Source organism: Anser anser, assembly GCF_964211835.1.
Source record: "Anser anser genome assembly, chromosome: W".
Taxonomy (NCBI): domain Eukaryota; kingdom Metazoa; phylum Chordata; class Aves; order Anseriformes; family Anatidae; genus Anser; species Anser anser.
In genome coordinates this window covers 16,359,110-16,379,530 of record NC_139731.1, presented here as the reverse complement: position 1 = coordinate 16,379,530, position 20,421 = coordinate 16,359,110, and the positions used below count along the sequence as shown (strand labels likewise).

Below are 20,421 nucleotides of genomic sequence, written 5' to 3'. Positions count from 1 at the left end.
CTAAATGATTTTTAAAGTGTCACTGTTTAACAAGGTACACGACATCTCAGAATGCGTAGGGTAAAAGCAGCCAGGTGATGTGGCAGCTGCCACGCGGTATCCTCGATGCCCATCAACAGCAACGTCCACGTCGGGTATGGCTAACGCAGCCGGTCGGCAGAGACTTTACCCTCGCCTCCACAGCAAGGTACGCCAGGCGATGGGATGACCGTGCCCGTCACTGGCCTGAAAGGAAGCGAGCAGAAATGCTCATGTTAAACTCACCCAGATTTCCCCGGGCACTTGCCGTGACCACCTTGGGAGCAGGTCAACGCGAGGCGCACACGCACGGCCTGACAGCAAAGGGGGACTCACTCCCTGCTGTCAAATTTTAACAAAAAATCAGATTTGAACTTGCAAGGTGTGCAGATGCTTATGATAAAAACAGCAGTCCTCTTCTACTGGATCATAAACCGGGAGCAGCCCTACAGGGGTGAATAAATGCCTGTTTAAAATCAGTTACTTCAGTAAATAAAGATCTGCCCTCCCCACCCCCACATTTTAAGCTACTCCGGTCCCTTGCAAATTGGTTTCCAATTTACAGAAATCAATTAAAATCATATATTCTAAAAGTAACAACCAACAGTGATCTTCCCGTAGATGTCATTCAGCCTTCATTTTAAAAACAAAATCAACATTCAAAAAGCTATGCTGCTGCAGCAGAAAGTTTCACCTTTTAATTTTTCATACAAGATTAATTTTTAATTTTCAGACATCAGAGATAGAGGGAAGTTCCCCAGGAGCCCTCCTGTTCAAAGAGCACTCCAGGCAACTATTGCCATCAAGTGTCAATTTATCACACTGAAGGCTCGGACTGCCTGATGCATATTTTTCCTGATATTTTTGTTAAGACAAAAGTATGATTATTGTTAAAGCTGTGGTGTTCGCTAAAGGCCAGGCACAGACGGGACAGATTCACGAGCCTGCGAACTGAGCCTTGCTGCACTTCGGGGCGCAGTACGCAGTGATCAGCACCAAACCCCCTGCTGCCACCGTGGAGTCAGATATTCAAGCTGCAAAAGACGAAGTTTGTATGAGAGAACTGCAACACGTGCAGGTGTGGAAATTCAGCACGCCAGGACTAAGGAAAATGCCTGAATACAGATACGAAGGCAACACTGCGGGGTTGGTAACTCGATCTGGACAGGACGTTTTTGAGACCAAATTCAGCCCACTCCAAAGCACTGGTGGCCTCCTGGCCGTACCCATCTCCACAGGGAGAGGAAAGCCTTGCTCTCCACGCGGCGGCTCTCAGCGGGTGGCTGCCTGGTGAGCAGAGCCTTGGGATCTTGGAGCGCATCCAGAGGTGAGCCAGGAGTGAGCTTCCGCTGACCCTTCCACACAGTTAATCTGCTTCACGCGGAGAGCACCGCGGCCTTTCCATCCGTTTCACATCGTGTTGGGAACGGGGCTCTCCATCGCCTAAACCTGCGCCACACCAGCCACGGGCCCGGCTGTGCCCCCCGCACGGCGCTGTCCTGGCGCTCGGGGCATCAGAGCCCACACGCAGCCCTGCGCGTCCGCCCGGGAGCCGGGGTGCGTTTGGGTGAATTTCTGAGTCAGCTGCGAGGAATGCTGATGGGCCACAAGACGCAGCCGCAATGTAAAACAGGAACATTACGCTGTTTGGAGAAAATCTGTGATCAATACATTTGATGTAGTTTGCACTGACCTCAGTGGTCTGCATCTTCAAACAGCTTTGTTTGTACGCATGACTGACACACTTTGAAGAGGACAGAAGCCAAACGCACACACTTGCAATCAAACCTCGCCCCGCAGCCGGCAGGCTGGGCACCCTGCACCCTGCTCCCGTGCGGGCCCCAGCAGGGCCCGTGTCCAGGCGCCCCACGAGGCTCCGGAGAGCAGGGGGAGGCTTCCCCCGTGCCTCGCGTGACTAAAGGCAGCAAGTTTGAAGTGTCCGGTAGAGTTCTGCTGCTTCCTTTTTTCTCCTATAAATCTCAAGTGGCTTCTCATTTCCAGTATCTTACTCCAAATCCCGCTAATTAGTGTGCAATCGCTACTGCATCAGTTCAAGCAGAATATTGTGTGACAGTTCGGAGGCAATCATGCATACGCAATTAATAATGTAAAAGTACATCACTCCTTATCTCCATCACCTTCCCCCGTATTGGCTCCTCTCCCTCAGCCTTAATGCATGCTCTTTTAAGCTGGAAAAGAGAGCACCTTCGCATTTGATCTCTTCTGACTCTTCCTCCGCCTCTGTGCCTGTGTGTCAAGAGCTGTCCGTCAGTCCGTCCCCGCACGCTGCCCTGCTGGTGCCAGCCCCGTGGAAATGCTGCTGCCTGCCACTACCCGTGCCCTCCCACCCTGACCAGCACAACGCCTTAATCCGAGACACTTCCCTGGACTGTATTCATCAGGCAAAATTACCCTTGATGGGATTTTACCCCTCCAAGGCAAAGCTGCGGTTTTACACCTAGCACCGGGACGGGGACCTGCGCTCCTGGCCAGCGCGGCCACGGCAGCGGGGGGACGCCGCTCCTGCCCCGGTTTGTCCCTCGGTGGGGACAAACCCGCCGCCCCGCTCGTTGGGTGCCATGGGGACACCCAAAGCACCATCAGGTGCGCGGTCGTGGCCACCAGCAGCCCCGTCAGACCTGGACCAGAGCCTCGGAGCAGCAGCGCAGGAAGGGCCGCAGAGCTTCTGAGCGTTTGGTGGAGCACTCGAGAGCGCAGCCAGATATTAAATTATCAAAAAAATGATGCTGCATAAATGAAAAAAATATTGATCCTTTTGCATCAAAATGCAATCATGCCAAATCAAAAACAATTAATGTCCCCGAATGCAGATATATAGCAGGAAATAGGCACGCACTTTTTATAGGCAAATTGCTTAAGGTACAATACAGGCTCTGGTATCTTTTCATTTCTATTAAATGAGGAGACTGTAGCTCCGAGCTCACTGGGTTCACTACATTTGAACGTATCTACGCACAAATCAAACAGTTTATATTTTGCGAAGTAAACAGCAAAAACCAGCACATCTAATTTTTGAAATTCTTCTGGCTTTTCTTTCTGACCTTTGGTATTTGTGCGTATCGATGCTCTCTAAAGCGTTGCACAAAAACACCTTGAAGTGTCAAGCTTTAAAAATGAGTCTTCTTTTCTCTTTCTCCTGTGCAGCTTGGATTATCTTGGCCTTGTCAAAATACATTCTCTAGTTAGAGGTTGGAAATATTTCCCTCCTGGCTCCTAGGTATTGATTTTTCACCACTCAGCTCTGCTGTCAGCCAGCGAGGGGAAAGGTGAAAGTTCGCCCGGCGCTGCCTGGCTTTGCCCCCCGCCAGCGCCGTGCCCCTCCGTGCCGGATCCGCGCCGGCATCCCTGACAGAGCTGCTACCGCCTGCATTTCACCTAGAAGAAAACCCCGGGGCCACGGATATTTTAACGCATTCGTGCACTGTGAAAATTGAAGATTCACCCAATCCTTTTTTTTTTTTTTCATTTGCTTTGTTCTGAAGGGTTGTTCGGTGATGTCTGACCGGCCTCAGACCTGCCCCTGGTGCACCAGCACACCGTGGCACGCGCCTCCGCCAGCCCCAAGCTGCTCAGGCTTCTTGCACAAGTAAAACCAATTGCAATAGGAAAAAAAAAAAAGTGTGTATTGCAAATTCCAACCCAAATGCATATTAAATACACTCGGCAAATCCTGCACTGCATGTTAGGAAATCTGTGTTTAATTTGTGTTAATTACTTTCTTTGGAGGAATCTGAACTGAATACAAGGAAGTATCACCTTCTAAACACTGATGTTGATGAATTTTTGGAAGACTACAATTCCTTTGTTTGCTTTAGCTACGTTGTTCTGGGAGTTGAGAACTTCATTGCCAGCACCTTCCTACCTCCGCCTGTTGTACCGAGGGCTCTCGGTGCCTTCTGCGTGACTGATGGAATGCCACTTCTTCTGGTCCTCAAATGAAAAATACATTTCTTGTATGGTGAAAAAACTTCAGATTACTGGCTCATAAAATAAGTGCAGGAAATTATCCGCATGCCGTCAGGCTGATGCCACAACAACAGCACTCTTCAATACAATTCAGTTTTATTTCACAAGCATATTTACACCAGGTTGTTCAATACATACAGCAGATGGGGAGTGGATTCAAAGTTGCTCGGGAGGCAGACACTTCAATCATTTACCACAGATGGTGACTTCCATCATTACAACATTTTCATACAGGTGTCTCATCATGTCATCTTTTGCTTGTAAACTGCCAATGAAGCCACATACGTCTCCACATTTACAAGGACAAGTCCAAATACAGCACTAACAAATCAATAGAGCACTAAAAGCTTACACCGGAATGACAATACAAATTTTACAGCAGCGCTGAGAGACGGAGGCTGCGAAGAAGTTGCGGACTAGGGCTAACAAAGTCACCGAAGCAGGGCTTGTGTTTAGGCAGGTAAACGGGAGGTCTCTCCCCGGAGGACCCGCAGGGGCTGCAGGCCGGGCGGCACCAGACCAAGCCGAAGACGCGCGCCGCGGGCTGAGCGCGCTCCTGCACCGCCGCACCGCTCGCCGTCAGCGCCTCCGCTGCTTGGTTTGCGGGACTGGGAGGAAACTGGCTGCCTCTCCTTCGCACTTTAGAAAATCCATTACACTTCCACCTTAAAACAAACATTTTAATGCATATATAATTCAAGATGTTTGTTCACTGTACCACATAGGAAATCATTGGAGGGCTACGGCCCGCTGTTCCCGCCAGGGCCGCGGTTTGTTTCTGAAAGTAAACACATACACAGATCTGGAGACGTACCCGAACGAAACCGATGGGGTCGGCTCCTGGAATACCTCTGGGAATGCTTGCAGCGTACCCTAACACCTCCCTCATACGCCTAAACCGAACGTTACAGCGTTTCAGTCCGCAGATGGAAGCCTCTGTCAGCTCTTCCTTTTTTCTTTGATCATCGCGGTTACATATATATCTTTATAAACACAATATACATGCACGTTGCGTTAGTTCACTTAGAAAAGACCCTGACATTCTACGACAGAGTTCTCTACTATATTCTACATTCCCGCCAGATACAAAGATTAAATTTTACGGCAGTTTGTGTTAAACATTCCTAATGGTCTTAATTTCTTGCGCTTTTTTATTTTTAAATAGCAAACAGATATGTAGCTTCTGGACTGTAAACCTCACTTTCATATACAGTGTACTACACAGACCACCTAAAATAAAATAATAAAAAAAAATCAATGCTTTTTAAATTTAGAAGCCATTTTAAAAATTAATTTATTCCTTTTGGGGAAGGGAGGATTCTATGAGTACCATTTTTACTTTACCATGTAAAGACAGCCTTCTTATTTCTGTGAGCTTTTCAGACAAAAATGGCAAAGAAAAAGCTATACAAACATATACATCAATATGTTTAAATAAAATAGTATTTTATAGATTTTTTTCTTTACTGGGAGCATAAACCAGCATACTTTCACACGATTAAATATTTCATAAAATTAGATATGTAAGAAGGAAACACAGTCACAGCCAACGTTACATAGGAATATTCCTGCTGAAGAAATTGTTTCCATACATCCACTGAAATAACTTACCTATTGTTCACAATTTTTCCTGCCCGAATTGCTAACCACCAGTGACATTTGTGCTGTCGCCCTCCAGGGAGCGTTTCCCCCCGGCCTCTCGGCGAGGCCAGCCCACGAGGCGCGCACGGCCTGCCTTCCATGCAGGGTCCAGCACAAATGGGAGCGGCTTTTGGAAGAAAAAGCTTATTATCTCTCTCTCTTTTTTTAAATAAATACCTTCACTGGTAGCAAAAAACACCTTTATATATAAATACTCCTTTGTTCAAGTTTGCTATTCCATCTTAGAGAGATTTTTAGTATTTACATGTGGATTGTAACTCTTTCTTCCAGACGACAGCAAGCAGCGACTGAGCACAGCAGCACTTCCACCTCAAAACCTCCGTCCTTCCATGAGGAAACGTGACCCCCAGCTCAGAGCAGAGGCCACTCACTCCTGCACACTCAATTCCTCACGATCCCGAGTTGATTAGGCCCTCATTAACACGCTAGCTCTACGAGGCGTCACCCTGCGATCATTCAGTGGTCACTAGAAGAAAGTCCGTGTAAACACAGCCTTTTTGGTAACACTGAGGTTCCGCGAGCGTGTTTCAGGAGGCTGCCGCGGGGCTCGGCCCCCAGCGAAGGAGCCCGGGGTGACGCCTGCAGCCGCTGCCCAGGCCTCGGAGCGCGGTCGCGGCGTGACTGGGTCTCCTGCTGCTGCTGCACCGAGCCGCCGGGACCTCCCCAGAAGCCATCCTCTCCCTGCCGCGGGGAGAAACCACCCCGTGTCCGTGTCCGTGTCCGTGTCCGTGTCCGCCCGGCGGAGCCGAGCCGGGCCGAGCCGCCGCGGCCTGGCCGGTCCGTGGGGCGCTGGGGGGCGATCGGTGTGTGGAGCACAGAGACAAAGAAAGAGGGAGAACTACACGGAGGTTGGAAACAGAAATGTATTTCTAGTGCGGGCGGCTTCCCCTAGACCATGAAGCGGTGCTCCTTGCCGTCGTGAGCCATGAGGATGACGTTGCGGTTGGAGGTCCAGATGAGGCGGGCCAGCCGCAGCGCGTTGTGCGAGCCGGGGGAGGCCGGCTGCACGGGCGGCACCTGGTACGTCTTGATGCAGCGCAGCTGCGGCGCCGAGTTGAGCATGCCGATGCTGCCCAGCAGGGACGTGTTCATCTGCAGAGACAGCCCCGTGTCACCCCTGTGTCACCCCAACACCAGCGGGGAACCCGCCCGGCTCCCACCGCCCTGCCCTGCCCACGCACACCAGCCGTAATTAGCATCTCGTTAGACAGGGCCAAGCAACGCCATTCGATGGGAGAGCGGCCGAGAAGTTCGGCAGCACGCTCGCTGGTCCTGGTGGTGTTCGTGACCACAGCACACGAGTTTGCAAAAGGACAGACTAAATGAAGTCAGCTGGCATGTGACACTGCCCTCCCACGTGGGGAGCCCATGGAGTCACCCTGGCTGTAAGTGCATGTTATCGCCCGGTATTGTGAGCAACATCTTTAGAGCTACGCACCCCTGCACCCCTCCAAGGCAAGAGAAAGGCGATGACTGTGTATGACTAAGTGGAATACCAATTACAGCCAAGAACCTGTTAAAACTTCCCTCCTATGTGCAGAACTCGGTGAAGTTTAGCAATCAGTGACCACTTCATCTCCCTGTTTTTCCCATGTAATTTTTTTTATTAGCATTCTCCTTGACTGTATCTTTTTCAAATAGAATTGTGGGATCTAAATCAATAAACTAGCTAGGAAAATTGCATAGCTTATTCAGTATGGTGAAAAGTATCACTTATACTTCATCGGTATGGCTTTGTTATTAAAGGATTTTTTTTTCAAAATTTAAGGAGAAACATGAAATGTTAATAAGCAAATGTTAAACATCAAGAGTTTTCTTATTTTCTGGAGGACAAACAAACCATTCAGGAGAGATTCGCTGCATTATACTCTCTGGAAAGCAGGCCAGTTACTGATGCACGCTGTCTAGCTCCACGTTTTTAAAATTGAGATTTGCTGCTCTAACCCACCGAGACACACAGACCTCTCCACCTTCCAAAACACTCCTCTCCTTGGGAAAACCTTCCCGTCCCTACGCACTGCAATCCTAGGATTTCCACGGACCGCCCCGCTGCATCCCTGGGCTGTGCCACGCGAAGCCCTGGGACAGGGAAGGCGCGTTACTGCTGACGCCACGCTCTGAATTCTGATCAGGACAAAGTACAAGCCATTACTTTCTCCTGGCTCTTCTCAGCAGCAGAATGGTGTCAGAGAGTGTAAATCATGGCATCTCTAGCAGGGAGCATGCAAGCACCACTGACATTTTCACAATTTAAATCATCTTGAGTAATAACCCTTTTAAGATGACTAATGTTACTGATTTTCCTGCATTAATAATAGTGCCAAATAGAACACAGAAGGGAAAAAAAATCACTAGTGCACGAGGTCACATTTTTAAACTAAATGTGTAGGTATATTTAACTCTTTATGTAAAAGCCACTTTAACGTGAGCATTTATACACCTGGAAGAATGTGGCAGCTCACAATTTAAAACACGTGCGTGCCTGATTTTTTTTTCCTGCCAATTTTACAAGATCTGGTCTGATTGCTTTCCAGATTTTCCCTGAGTACTTAAATTGAATAAATGTAACCGATGGATAAAGATTCTTGCTGTTCTCATTTACTATTTCAGAAAACACACAATGTAGTGAGGGATAATAATTTAATAATTATTATGGCACCTGTAGAACTAACGAATGGCATCAAAACGAGGGAACTACGTTAAAGACTAGCTGGTAATTCTGGGTGTACTGAGTTCGGTTTTATAGTCTGATTACTGCAAAACTACAGTATTTTGATAGTCTGCACAAATTGCTTGTTCAGATCCATTTTGAAGTCTAAAGCCATTTGAAGGAAGAAAAAAATGCTACCTAGGGAATGTAGGCAGCAGTAAAGGCCTCTTCTGTGGCAATCTGTCCCACCAAGCTACATGTTTATCTATCCACAATTAACAAAAATACTCCTACTGACATGAGATCACAAAGACAAAAAGAATTGCTGATGTTAAAAAAAAAAAGATAAATTATCTAGATACTTCACAAAATGGTGGTCTGATCCTCAGTTTCTCCCATTTCAGCCCCTCTTTGTATCGCTTCTCCCTCAGCTTTCCTGTTTCCAGCCTTATCACGGAAACGGAAGGCAGCTCCACAGCGCGCGGCGCAGCGGAGCACAGCTCCCTGACGGTACGGCGCGCGGGCTCGAGGCAGAGCAGCTGTGGCTGCTGAGCAGTAACGGGACCGGTGGTCACCTTAATAGTTCTGCGTCGTGTTTAATAAAAAATAAAATGGAGAAATGTCAGGAAGGTCTTCTATACAAGGTTCCAGAAATTAGAGAAGGAAAATGCCTACTGATAGGGATGGGACCGAGAACAGGAGCAGAAGCACCTGTCCTGGCCTGTTGAGAACCAGTTGGGGGTCTCCTGCATGGCCCTGAATCTTGTCAGGTGGGTGCTTTAGGTGTGTGAAACTCAACTGTTACAACGGCTTCAGATTCAACCATCTAATAGGACACAGCCCAACATTTGAGACTGCTCTTTGATGCCCTGCAGTTACATACTGACCTGTATGCAAACAAGCCCTCCTCCCTCATCGGGTGACAACCGCAAGGAACGTTCAAGTGGAAACAATAACAGAAAAAGACCTGCACACTGAAAAAATAGAAAAGCAGCCATGCACAGCGAACTCGGGTGGCTAGACAGCACTGCAAGACATTGGAAAAAGGAAAGCTTCTGGAGAGTTCGTGCTGCACGACGTCAGTGTGCTGTAACCCAGGTGTGCACACACTTGTGCAGCGTGTGCCTGGGCTGTGTGAAAGCACTTGCAGTGTGACCGGCCCGCCAGCGGACACGGGGACGGGAAACGCCCGCAGGCTCACGTAACAGGCCTTACCTGCCAGAAGGAGAGGTGGCTGTCGGAGTTGGAGTAGGTGGCGAGGTACCGGCCGTCGGGAGCAAAAGCCACTGCAGTTATGGGCCCCTTGTGACCATGGATCGTCTAGCGAGAGGGGAGAGAACAGAAACCGAGAGCGTTTGTTACTCTGCACCGCGGCGGCGCTCAACAGGCTTGTAAGTAAACACAGCTTGAACTTCTGGAGCTGAACTTCTAGAAGTTTTTGGAAGACTTGAGGAGCCCACTGCAGTTGGTAAAAAGCAAACTCTGTGTGCAGAAGCCTCTTCCTCCCGCTTCACCGTTGCAGCTTAGGTCTTGAATCTCAGGTATGACACTTACCAGGAAAGCACCCGCAACCTAACCAAGCCTTATTGGCAAATGCCTCTGAAGAACAAAGGGGAACCTTGATTTCAGTGTGGTTCCTGGGGTGACGCCTCTCATTCTCCCGCCGCCAGCCTTGCAGGCGGTTTTGTGGCAGGGATTCAGCGCTGGCAGGGCCGGGACCGCGGCCACCCCGGCTGTGCCGCTGCTCTGTGCCTGCTCCACAAGCCGCACGCCTGGTGCGCTCCGCACCTACAGGCGGGTCTCACCGGTGTTAAACAACTGCTTTATAAAATACCCCACCATACAAACACGTCACGAGCACCATGAAAAATTATTCCAGGCACTCTGCGGCCAGTCACAGTCACGATCGCATTCACTGGTTAACAGCTGCAGACACGGGCGGATGCTGTACGCGGCGGGACTCGCTTGTGTTAAGCGTTTTCTGAGGCTTTGGAGATGCCCGTGTCGACGAAGCCGGGCAGCCCCCCCACCCTCCCACTTCACAGCCAATGGTGCAAGATCTCCAGCCACTCGTGGCACCCCACTGCTGGGAAAAGCAGCCCCGAGCCGGAGCGTGGCCGGCCCTGAAGCAGGAGGAGGAAGAAACGCAGCCACCGCCACGTGAATGCTGAGCGCAGGGCCAGCCGATACAGGGCTACATACAGGGTCTGGTGGGTTTTTTATCGTTGTTTTGCTTCGTTTGTTTTTAATTCACAGTAACACATGAAGTTTTCTCTCTGAAAATATCATTTTCTATCGGATTATCATAAAGAAAACACCAGTGACATGCGCGCAAACTATTTCTTGGTAAAATACGCAGTGGCTGCTCCTTCTGCATGAAGGGGCTCTGTGCCAGCTTCAAATTGGCAGGACTTTAAATGTGTGGAAAAAAAGACTTTGTAATATTCATCGACAAAAACTAGGCTGTGAAAATAGAAGTAGTGCCCCTGCAGCCAGCTCCTGGACACTAAAAGGCACGGACCTACTGAGAAGGCACGCCGCTCCTAAAGCTGGACTAATATTAACAACCCATTAATATATTTATTTATTGCTTATCACGTACAAGTTGAGTAAAGTCAAACGGAATCCCAAACCCAGGTCTTTAATGTAATCACCACAGTTTAGGATGAAGATTTGAAAGGGCAATTAATTAGATGATCCAGCCTTTAGACCCATCAAACTGTGCAGCACTTAACAAGCAAGTAATACTTGTCAATAAAAAATGTTTTGGTAATACAAAGGTGGAAAATCAATAGTACTAGCACACTTGTTGCTCTTTTTACTACTGAAAATGTGTTCCAATAAGTACAATCCTTAGGGGAATGAACGTGCTTTGTTATTTAAAGCGAGTGTTTCTCTAATTGATGCTAATCCTTTCAAGCCAAGATTTATTTTTTAGTGCACTATCTAAATGTGTACTTTGCAACGCTCATCTTCTGTTTCTTAGGCAAGCGAATAAGCATAACAAAACCAAATTATTGCTGCTCATTCAAAATATTCTGCTTGCACCCATCCATTTGGAGCTCAGCCTTCCCCTGCTGGCCCCGTCCTGCTGCAGTGATGGATCAGGACGGCAGCGCTTCTGCAGCACCGCTTTGAGCACCAACAATTTGCAGCTTTCCTGTTCAGAAGTAATTATATTAGTACACGAGGATGCAAAAATCTCTGCAGCGCTGGTTAGAAAACGGTCTCAATTTTGACCGGCAGGCGGGGTGGGACAAAGTGCAGCTGCTTGTAGTTTCCCGCTGCCCAGCCAATTGTTTTTTAATGGGAGGACGCTCCTGGGAGACTATTTGACTTCTGCACCTGCCACCGCCGCGGCCCTCTAACACATGATATACTGGAGCTATGACAGCCTCATTCTAAGTCCAATATTTAGCAAACTCTACGCTGACCTGCATTATTCTGTTAAAGGTGACATAAAAAATAAGTACCGCATCACCGCAGCGATTTTATTTTAATAAATACACCGAAATGCATACTTTAAATTGATAAAGTAACTTATACACCGCTACAGAGACACAGCAATATTCCGCCACATTTATTATTAGATATTTATCTCCCCAGTCTCTAGGGGTACCTTAACTAAACTGAAACAAACAAAAAATCACTTACTGAGAAAGCAGCATGCCTACTGCACCCCCCAGAAGCGCCACCCCTCCAGCACGCGTCGTGTGAAGAGCAGCAAGCGAGGGTTGCCGCAGCCAAACGCCACCCTCACAGAGACCCGGCAGCTTCAACTTGGAACGGTGCGGGAGCATCGTTTCCAGTTTTTGCGAGGGAAACAGCCTCTGCCCAAGGAACGGTTACTTGAAAATGAAGGAGGAGATGACTGTAACTCCTGCCCTGATCGGAGACGAATCCCTGACAGTGACCTTGTGGGCAAACCCAGCGGTGCCGCTGAGGTCCTCTGCCACAGTGAGCACCTCTAGGTGTTACCCAGAAAGCAGACCTGAAGACACCACGATACAGAATGCAAATAAATCACAAATAGAAGTTCCCTATCCTAAAGGCAAAGCCTAACGGAAGAGAGCTAACGACTGAAAGAAGTTGAAAAAATGGTATTGATGGTGCCATTAAAAAAAGGAAGAAAGAAAGAAGGCAACTCTTCTACCTCCTCCCCAAACTAAATTAAAAACAATGCAAGTTTAGAACAGATATTATTAATAGATAAAGCTAGGTCTGATAGATCATTATTTTATTTTATTTTATTTTATTTTATTTTATTTTATTTTATTTTATTTTATTTTATTTTATTCTATTCTATTTTATTTTAATTTTTTAGCAGCATGTAACAAACAACCAGAAATGAGCTGTGAAGGAAAAGCAGGGCAGGAGTGCTTTACTGACATGCACAGACCTCTTTGTGGTCTCCTCTGGCAGTGACGTGTACTGACTAATTCTATGTCATGCAAAGAAAAGTTTTTCTTTTTTAATTTAAATTAAAAATTGGAATTTGAATTTTAATGCTAGCAAGGGGTACAAAGACCCGCAGAACATGCACAGAGCCAAAATTGTGTGGGGAAATAAATACCGGTCTTTGAAATGAAGATAAAGATGGCAGACCCAGGCAGTGAGTACCAACAAATAAATCCTGACAAAGCCTGCTCTGAAAGTAAAGAAGCCATCGCAGCTCCTTCCCAGCTGCTCCTGGTTTCAGTCACAGAGGAGATGAACAGCACCTCAGCAAGGCAGCAATGTGCTACGCCCAGGTCGCATTTTTCTTTTCTTTCCCTGGTTATTTTTATTGTTTTCCACCTTGCGATCATTGCCACTGTCTCTTTCAATGTATAATTACAACATAAATACAGAAGGACTGCGTTGCACACCGTCCATGTTGAACGTATGGTTTCCCAAACACGGTCAGCTTTGGTCTAAGCTCAGCTGGAACAAGAGCGTGCCCGATAAAACCTTTCTTTCAATTTTTTTTTCCAATTGTCCTTCAAAATCCAAGCGCACGAGATGTTCCAAGACCATGGTCTGCGTGTACACACTGAGGACATTTTATAAAAACACAGTTAGCAAAACTAAGCGGCTTCACCTGAAAAGATACGTGATCTCGCTTCTCATACCACAAATAAATTCTTCTGTGATGCCCCCTCAAAGGCTTTCATGAACCCAACTCTCCAAGCAACTTAGTAGAATTATCTAATATAGCATAAATTTAAATAATTTCAGTATTTCTAATAATTAAATTTCCGTCCTCTTTCAAGTAATAATAACAATTGCAGTAAAAATTTCAGGACTATACTGAGAAAAAGTATATTTAAATCTTCAAATTAAATCTTCCTGTCCTTCAAGTGGCTTCTCGATAGCATCAAGATAAAGTCAAAGCACATATATGAAAATGTTTAACTTAATAACATATATAACTTAATTTTTAATCTTACAGTAATACAATTTTGCATCAACCATTACTATTACTCAGTATTAAAATGTGACTTGCACGATCTGACAGGCAGCATGCAACGAGAGCAGAAAGTGACCTTGAACAGCAGCGTATAAAAATACATTTATCACCGAAATGGCATGCCGGCTGTCAGTCAATATATGCTTCTCATTTGTTAGGAGGTTCTCCTGCTGTGATTCCCTCATTACAATTTGCTTTTACTTCCTGGGCAAATGACAACCAGAAAATGAGGCAGCCTCTTTCTTGGCCGAACTTAATCCAGAAAAAATTAGATGACAGCTGCACCCACCCAAGTGTTGCAGGATGTTTTAGAAATGTTTCCAAGATGCGCGGCCTGGCCGTCTCTGCAGGACAGCCCAGAGCTAGCCCCGCATCCCCTGGAACCGTGACCGCAATCCGCACGGGGCTGCCCCCAGAGCCACCCGGCCCACTTCCCAAACAGCCCGGGGTTTGCAAACGCCGGCTTTATGCTCTCACTTCAGGAACGTTCCTGTCAGTTCGAGAGTTTCGTGTGGCACCATCAAAATCCACACGGCAATTAAATACAGCCCGCGTACGAACCAGTCGGCCCCTAATGCCAGCAGGAAGGTTTTCATCTGTGAAACTAATGCCGTGGCGGTTTAAAGAGACGTACGTGGTAATGTAGCAGCATCTCAGAGTACACGCATGTGTCAGATGAAAATTTCAATAGCAATACTGAGTTGTCTCCATGACAATTATTCTTTTGAAAGAGGTTTCAACAGCTCATAGGCTGAACTTTATGCTGTAGCTTCCAGGGAAATAATTTCAAGTAAGAATTCTGATTATGGTCAGAATACCAATGAAAACGGGAGAAAAAAGTGCTTAATATTTTCACCAGGTTAACAGTATTTTGTGAGATGAAACATTAACTATTTTAAATCCTTACTTCAAAGAGGTATATTATCAATTACGAGCAGTCTGTGTAAAAAAATACAAAATATAGATAGGAACCTAGAAAAGAGATTACACTGGCCGAATACCAGGCCTCTTGACTTGCACATGCTGGCTGCTGTGAAGCACTGTAAAGTTTCAGATCTCGAACCACAAGTCCCTCGGGACTGACACTCAGTAGATGCGAGGAAGTTTGGGCTGATATCCCAGCGCCAGAGAGCGCTTCACGCGGAGAAAAAATATTGAACGCTTTCCAAAAAGTCACAACACGGAATAGATTTACCATTTATTATGGGGACTTCATCTAACCAACTTTCAAAATGCAAATCACACCCTTAAAGCGAATAGCGGTATGAATTGGTTTACCACTGGCGTGTAGCGGCTGGGGCACGTAGCATCTCCAGCCCTACCGCTCCTTGGGTGACACGCTAGACGTGGTGTCAGCGCGCCAGATTTTTCACATTTCCTATTCAAGCAGCTGTCACTAGATTTTCAAGCAGGCACGATGCTCCCATAAATCCCCCACTCTTTCTAGTCAAAGTGCATCTTGCTAAGGTACCGTTTGGCTGAAATATCTTCTAAGCTGCGTCAGTCCAGATGGGGCCGTGATAGCGACGGGACTGTGGGCTCAGCACGCAGTACTTGGCCTTAAACAGTTCTGCTAGGATGCGGCTCTTCCCTTCCAGCTCCAGCTCCACTCACGGAAGTTTTAGAGAGAACTGCTTAGATATCACATTCGTATTTGGAGCACTGCAATATTTTTAACCTTTGACTTCATAGCCTTCAATGTACTCGCAAAGCACACAAATCCATAGTTCCCAAGTGACCTGAGACTTTTGTTTAAAGTGTTCAGCAACTCAAATGGAGTAGGAAAAGCTAACAAGATCAGCATATCCTGCCAAAATGCTAAGGTCTGGGGACTTCGTGATCCTCCTAGAAGTGTCTTCTGCCATGCACACTCTGATGAAAAATGGAACTTGCAGCAGGATTTCTGAAATCAGCCATCTGATTCTTGCTGCTCCTCACTCTAATTTTCTGACCGTGTTTCCAGATCTTTATCAGTTCCTGGGCAAACTGCAGCCTACTGCAGAACTCTGTGAAGCTGCTTTCGTTCCATGTTTACCATTCTCATTTTCTTCCAGGAGTCAAAAGCAACAAAATCAAGATTCTCAAAACAAGTGGAAATGTCTAGACTGGAGAAATAGGTCAGTTAAAAAACGGTGTTTGCAACATGATATTAAACAGTTCTGTATATCTGTATATCTACTGAGTTGTGTTTAAACATGTGCTTGCTGGTCACAGGCAACCCTAAATGGGGAAACCTAAGTTTGATCATGACCATTTAACGCATTCTGAGCATTTTCTGCCCTCCTTCTACTAGTTGCAAAGTCCTGGCTGAAGACTTTGTTAAAACACATGTACTAATACTCTCAAATTGCAATTTTCCTATTTTAGCTTTTGAGAGAATTACCGTGTAAGGGATATCTTTGTTTTCAAGCATGACTGTTGTGGTCATGCAAAATCAGAAGGCAGAAAGAAAACACATTAGGCCGGGGTGGACAGATTAAAATTTGCTTACATCCCAGGCTAGGATGAGACCTTCCTACCACGTGTATTATTTACAAAAGTTGCTGCTGATGGGACTGAGCTGTGGCTGACTTCAGCCTTTAGACTTTTAATGTCTGAGTAGGATGGAACAGCTAAATTAGATATAAATTTAGAAACTTTATTTTCTTTACAGATTTCAGTGTAAAATTTGTATGCATACTTTTCTTCTGCCGCTGCTTCTAGAGATGCAACTAACAGTACTGTAACAAATCTGTAAACTCAACGTGGGGTTTGTGGCCTCAGAGGCTGGTTGGTAAGTTTAACATCTTTTTCCAGTCTATTTGATTCTTGTACGCTGAATTGTATCACTTCAAAAAGGAAAAAAAATCCTTAGTGGAATTGATTACATTGTCGGCTCCCCACTTTGGAACCCAACAGCTGAGGCACAGGAGTTAAGCAGAAAGCTCGTGTTGAATCAATTTCTTATTTAATTTTTACTAACTTTGATTATTTGAAAGCACTCCTGATTTCTGCTCTTGGATTTACAGTCCTCGCTTGACGTCTATCCCTGCCTTTCCTCTCCCAACAAGATGTTCCTGTATTTGTAAACTCTGTATGTCTCCAAAGGAAGAATATGCAAGCTCCTTTAAATCAGTCTCCAAATCAACTAGAAAAGAGTACAGTACAGAAAGAAACAAATATGACTCTTAAAAAATTAGTATTGCTGATCGCCATGACCTAAAAAAGCAAATTCTGTGATTGCTGAGGCCTCATTACTTTGCCTGGCTACAAAGCTACAAAGTTAGAGTGGAGTTACGGCATGAATTTATGGTGCACTTACTAGGCTGTAATGTGAGGACTCTCGGTTTGCATTTTTTACTTGTAGCTTAATGAATATATTTATATGTGCAAAGTAGATTTATCTGTGATGCACAGAGGCAACTTGGTGCAGATCAACAATATCCAAGTGGAGAGTTAATGCAGTGGAGTTAGTGTGCTGTAAATTCATGCCTTGGATAAACCCTCACCAGCTTCCCATACCGAAGAGTATCAGCACAGTCTGTTCTCATAAAATATACCGCTAAATTACCACCAGCCCCACCACCTAGGCATAATTAAACACTATTTTTAAAAGACATTTGAGAAACTTGAAAAAAAAAATGTTTATTTTGTTATTGCATCCCTCAGGTAGCTGGATTTGCTGTTAATAGGCTAAGACCATCTCCTGTCATAATGAAAATGAATAAAATCCCTCAACTCCACTATTAGGCAGGTTTAGAAAGATCAGCTCAGGGTAAAACTACTGCAGCCTATGGGGAAAATGTGTCTGTAATACACAGGCTAGCATGACGGTTTCCTTCTTCTGCAATGCTCTCTGACGCTGGAAATAAAATGTAAGAGGAACAAAAGAGCACGGCTTGCATTTGAAAAAGCCAGCTGTACCAACGAGGATGTGAAAATGTAAGTACGTTTAAGTCCCGCTGTAGTTGAAGCATGTCCCCTTAAATTTCTGCCCCACTTGCCAGCAGTGCACTTATTACTACCTGGTATTACATTACTATGGATTTTCCCTTCTGAACCTCGCTACTGCTTTTGCGAGTCAGATTATAAACCAAACCAAACGTCCAGCACTCCCAGTCCCCCTTCCACGTTAACGTGGCTACTCGTACCAGACAGGACACACGAGCGTATTTTCAGAGCCCAGGTACGCGGCACTACGAGCACACGTGCTGCGTGCCTGAGGAACTGCACAATGGAATCTGCTCCGCAGCCTGACGGCTTTCGTGCCCTCCCCTTCCTGCCTCCAGTGAGAAAAGGGTTTTGGCCTGTAAAATTAAAAGGCTATACTCAGTAATTATCTTTTATCTGCAATTTGAGAATGTGTGTTCCTACTAACAAGTTCTCCGGGCTCATCTGAACTTGTCGCCGTGACAGTGTCAGTAAATGCAGGTACATGTTCAGATTACAGGATGGCTATCTTTCCTTTTCTCCCTATGAAATACTGCAATTCAGAACACTGCCTTTTATTTACCAAGCAGACTTAGCTAAAGCGAGCCACTAGACATCAGCAACTATTCATTCCAAATATAATATTAAACAATTTTCTGCCTCGTATAAGAATTAAAAAATTGCAAAGGCATCTAGGTACCGAAATAAAACCATATTATGCGCAATTCAATTACTGCTCTGACTGTCGAAGCCATGACTTTAATTCTGCAGTGAGCCAAATGGAGCACCCAGACCAAACAGCATCGATCCCGGCCGATGTTCAGAAACAGCTTTTGCTTTGAAACAAACCGAAGCACAACTCAGGCTTCCCTTTAACCTCCACTGTAGGAGACCCGGCTCCCACGCACACAAGCTCCCATCCGCATCCCCCGCAGACCTGCCAGGGACGCTGCAGCTCTGCCTGGGGGGGTTCTCCCAGCTCCGTGTCCCACGGGGACCCCTGCCCATGGCTCGGCCCTGCGGGGGCACGGCTGGAGTGGCTGCAGAGGGCTGCCTGGCCGGACACAGAAGGGAGACGTACAGAACGAGATCGCACGCAGCGACACGAACTGTTTGTTTTTGTGGCCGGCCCTTTACGCATCTGCTGCAGGCTTGTGGCTGGGTTGCACTAAGCAGGGCTCACTTCAACACCAGCCTGCGGTGATTAATTACAAGTATCTCTATAAATACAATTGTAAATATTTATAAGGGAAACCAAGATTTAATCAATGAAAATAGACTACTTTACAGTTTTCTTGCCTGTAATGTGTGCTTTTCCCTGCACACGTTTTCCCAAACCACTCTCTGTTCGTGGGTAACAGAGCTGGCCACAAGCACCAGCCAGTGTCCGGACCGTGAACGCCTCAGCATAAGCCTCACCGGACCAGTGAGCAACGACCTCGGTCTCAGAAGGTTTCTTTACGGTAGCAAAGTTTTCAGAAATCACACATCAAAATGTCCAGCCACCATCACAGCAACAGACCAGCTGGAAATGTGCTCCCTCTCCGTTCCTGTGCTTCCCCACACCAGAAGGAAGAGCGCACAGTGAAAGGCATTCCCTGTTACACAGCTACGTCCTCTCCACACTCCCCTCTAAGACTTGGGTTTTTAAATGAAAAGAAACATAACCAAAGAGGTTGCATGTATGAGTTAATTGGGGGATTTTGGACTGCTCTCCGTTACCCAGCAAGAATTTACCTGGCAACTTTAAACAGAGATAATTAATTACATTGCCCCCAAGTTTCTGGATTCCACCTACAGTCGAGGACAGAAACGTTCTCAGAAGTCTCATGAATGGTAGCACGAACCCTTCTGTGGCAGGTACCTTACCCAAACTAGATGAAATGCCTGCTGCTTACCTGCATAGGGAGGAAAAGAAAAGCCTCCAAAGTAAGAATGCAGGTGAGTTAATACTTATGAGTTATCATGACTGTAATTAATGAATAGTGACTCTAAGTCTGCTTTGGCTATGAAATAGCGATAGAGACTCCAACGAGCAAAATATTATTAAGCAACTTCCAGACATTAATATTTTCCCATCATTCCAAAGTCAATAACAATCACGTATCCTAAAATCTAGTTACTTGAAATATATCTCTACGGTATGTTAACGCTGATTTAGTGTTCAATTTGGGGAAAAAAAGGAACACATTATCATTCTTTTCTATACTAATGCACTTCTAAAGAAAAAGTTGGATTACAGTTGCATGCTGATGATAACTTTGTTTTTAATTGCATCCAACCTGCTGAGACTGCTCTTAGTCTACCAAAAAATACCACGCTTTTTTTTTTCATATTCTTCATAAATATATTAAAAAAAAAAAAAAGTATGACTCCAGGGTCATGACTTTGCACAGTATGTAAGTCACTTCAGAAAACCTCAAAATTGTCAGTTTGTAAAATCAATGGAAAAAAATGACGTTTGGAATGGGAAGTGTAATTCAGTCAGGACGACAGTGGCATGAGCACAGTGCCGCGGTATCAATGAGCTGCAATGTGGTACGTTTATCATTAGATAATCACTCCCCCAGAGGATTAGCAGCACACAGATGAACCTTGTGCCACATAACACACTTGGGGTGTCATTATCTCATGATAACCCCACTCCCTGCCATCTCCTATTGCTTAATTAGAGGTTACAAAGGTTATAATAGGACTAAAAGAACTTGGTGAACAGAACTTGCAACGAGTGATACCTTAATCAATT

General features: G+C 45.9%; 1 protein-coding gene across 4 annotated transcripts in view; it reads right to left on the bottom strand.

Moving 5' to 3' along the window:
• Nucleotides 1-4,084: 4,084 nt before the first annotated feature.
• The window catches only part of LOC310888633 (WD repeat-containing protein 7), a 114,382-nt gene continuing 98,045 nt past the window's right edge, over nucleotides 4,085-20,421 (bottom strand). For all 4 annotated transcript variants that reach the window (XM_083815529.1, XM_083815532.1, XM_083815531.1 and 1 more), the window contains 2 exons: nucleotides 9,533-9,637; nucleotides 4,085-6,759 (listed from right to left, as the gene is read on the bottom strand). In XM_083815529.1, the coding sequence (XP_083671655.1) occupies nucleotides 6,556-6,759; nucleotides 9,533-9,637 (309 nt within the window). In that variant the 3' untranslated portion in view covers nucleotides 4,085-6,555. The remainder of the gene's footprint in view (nucleotides 6,760-9,532; nucleotides 9,638-20,421) is intronic.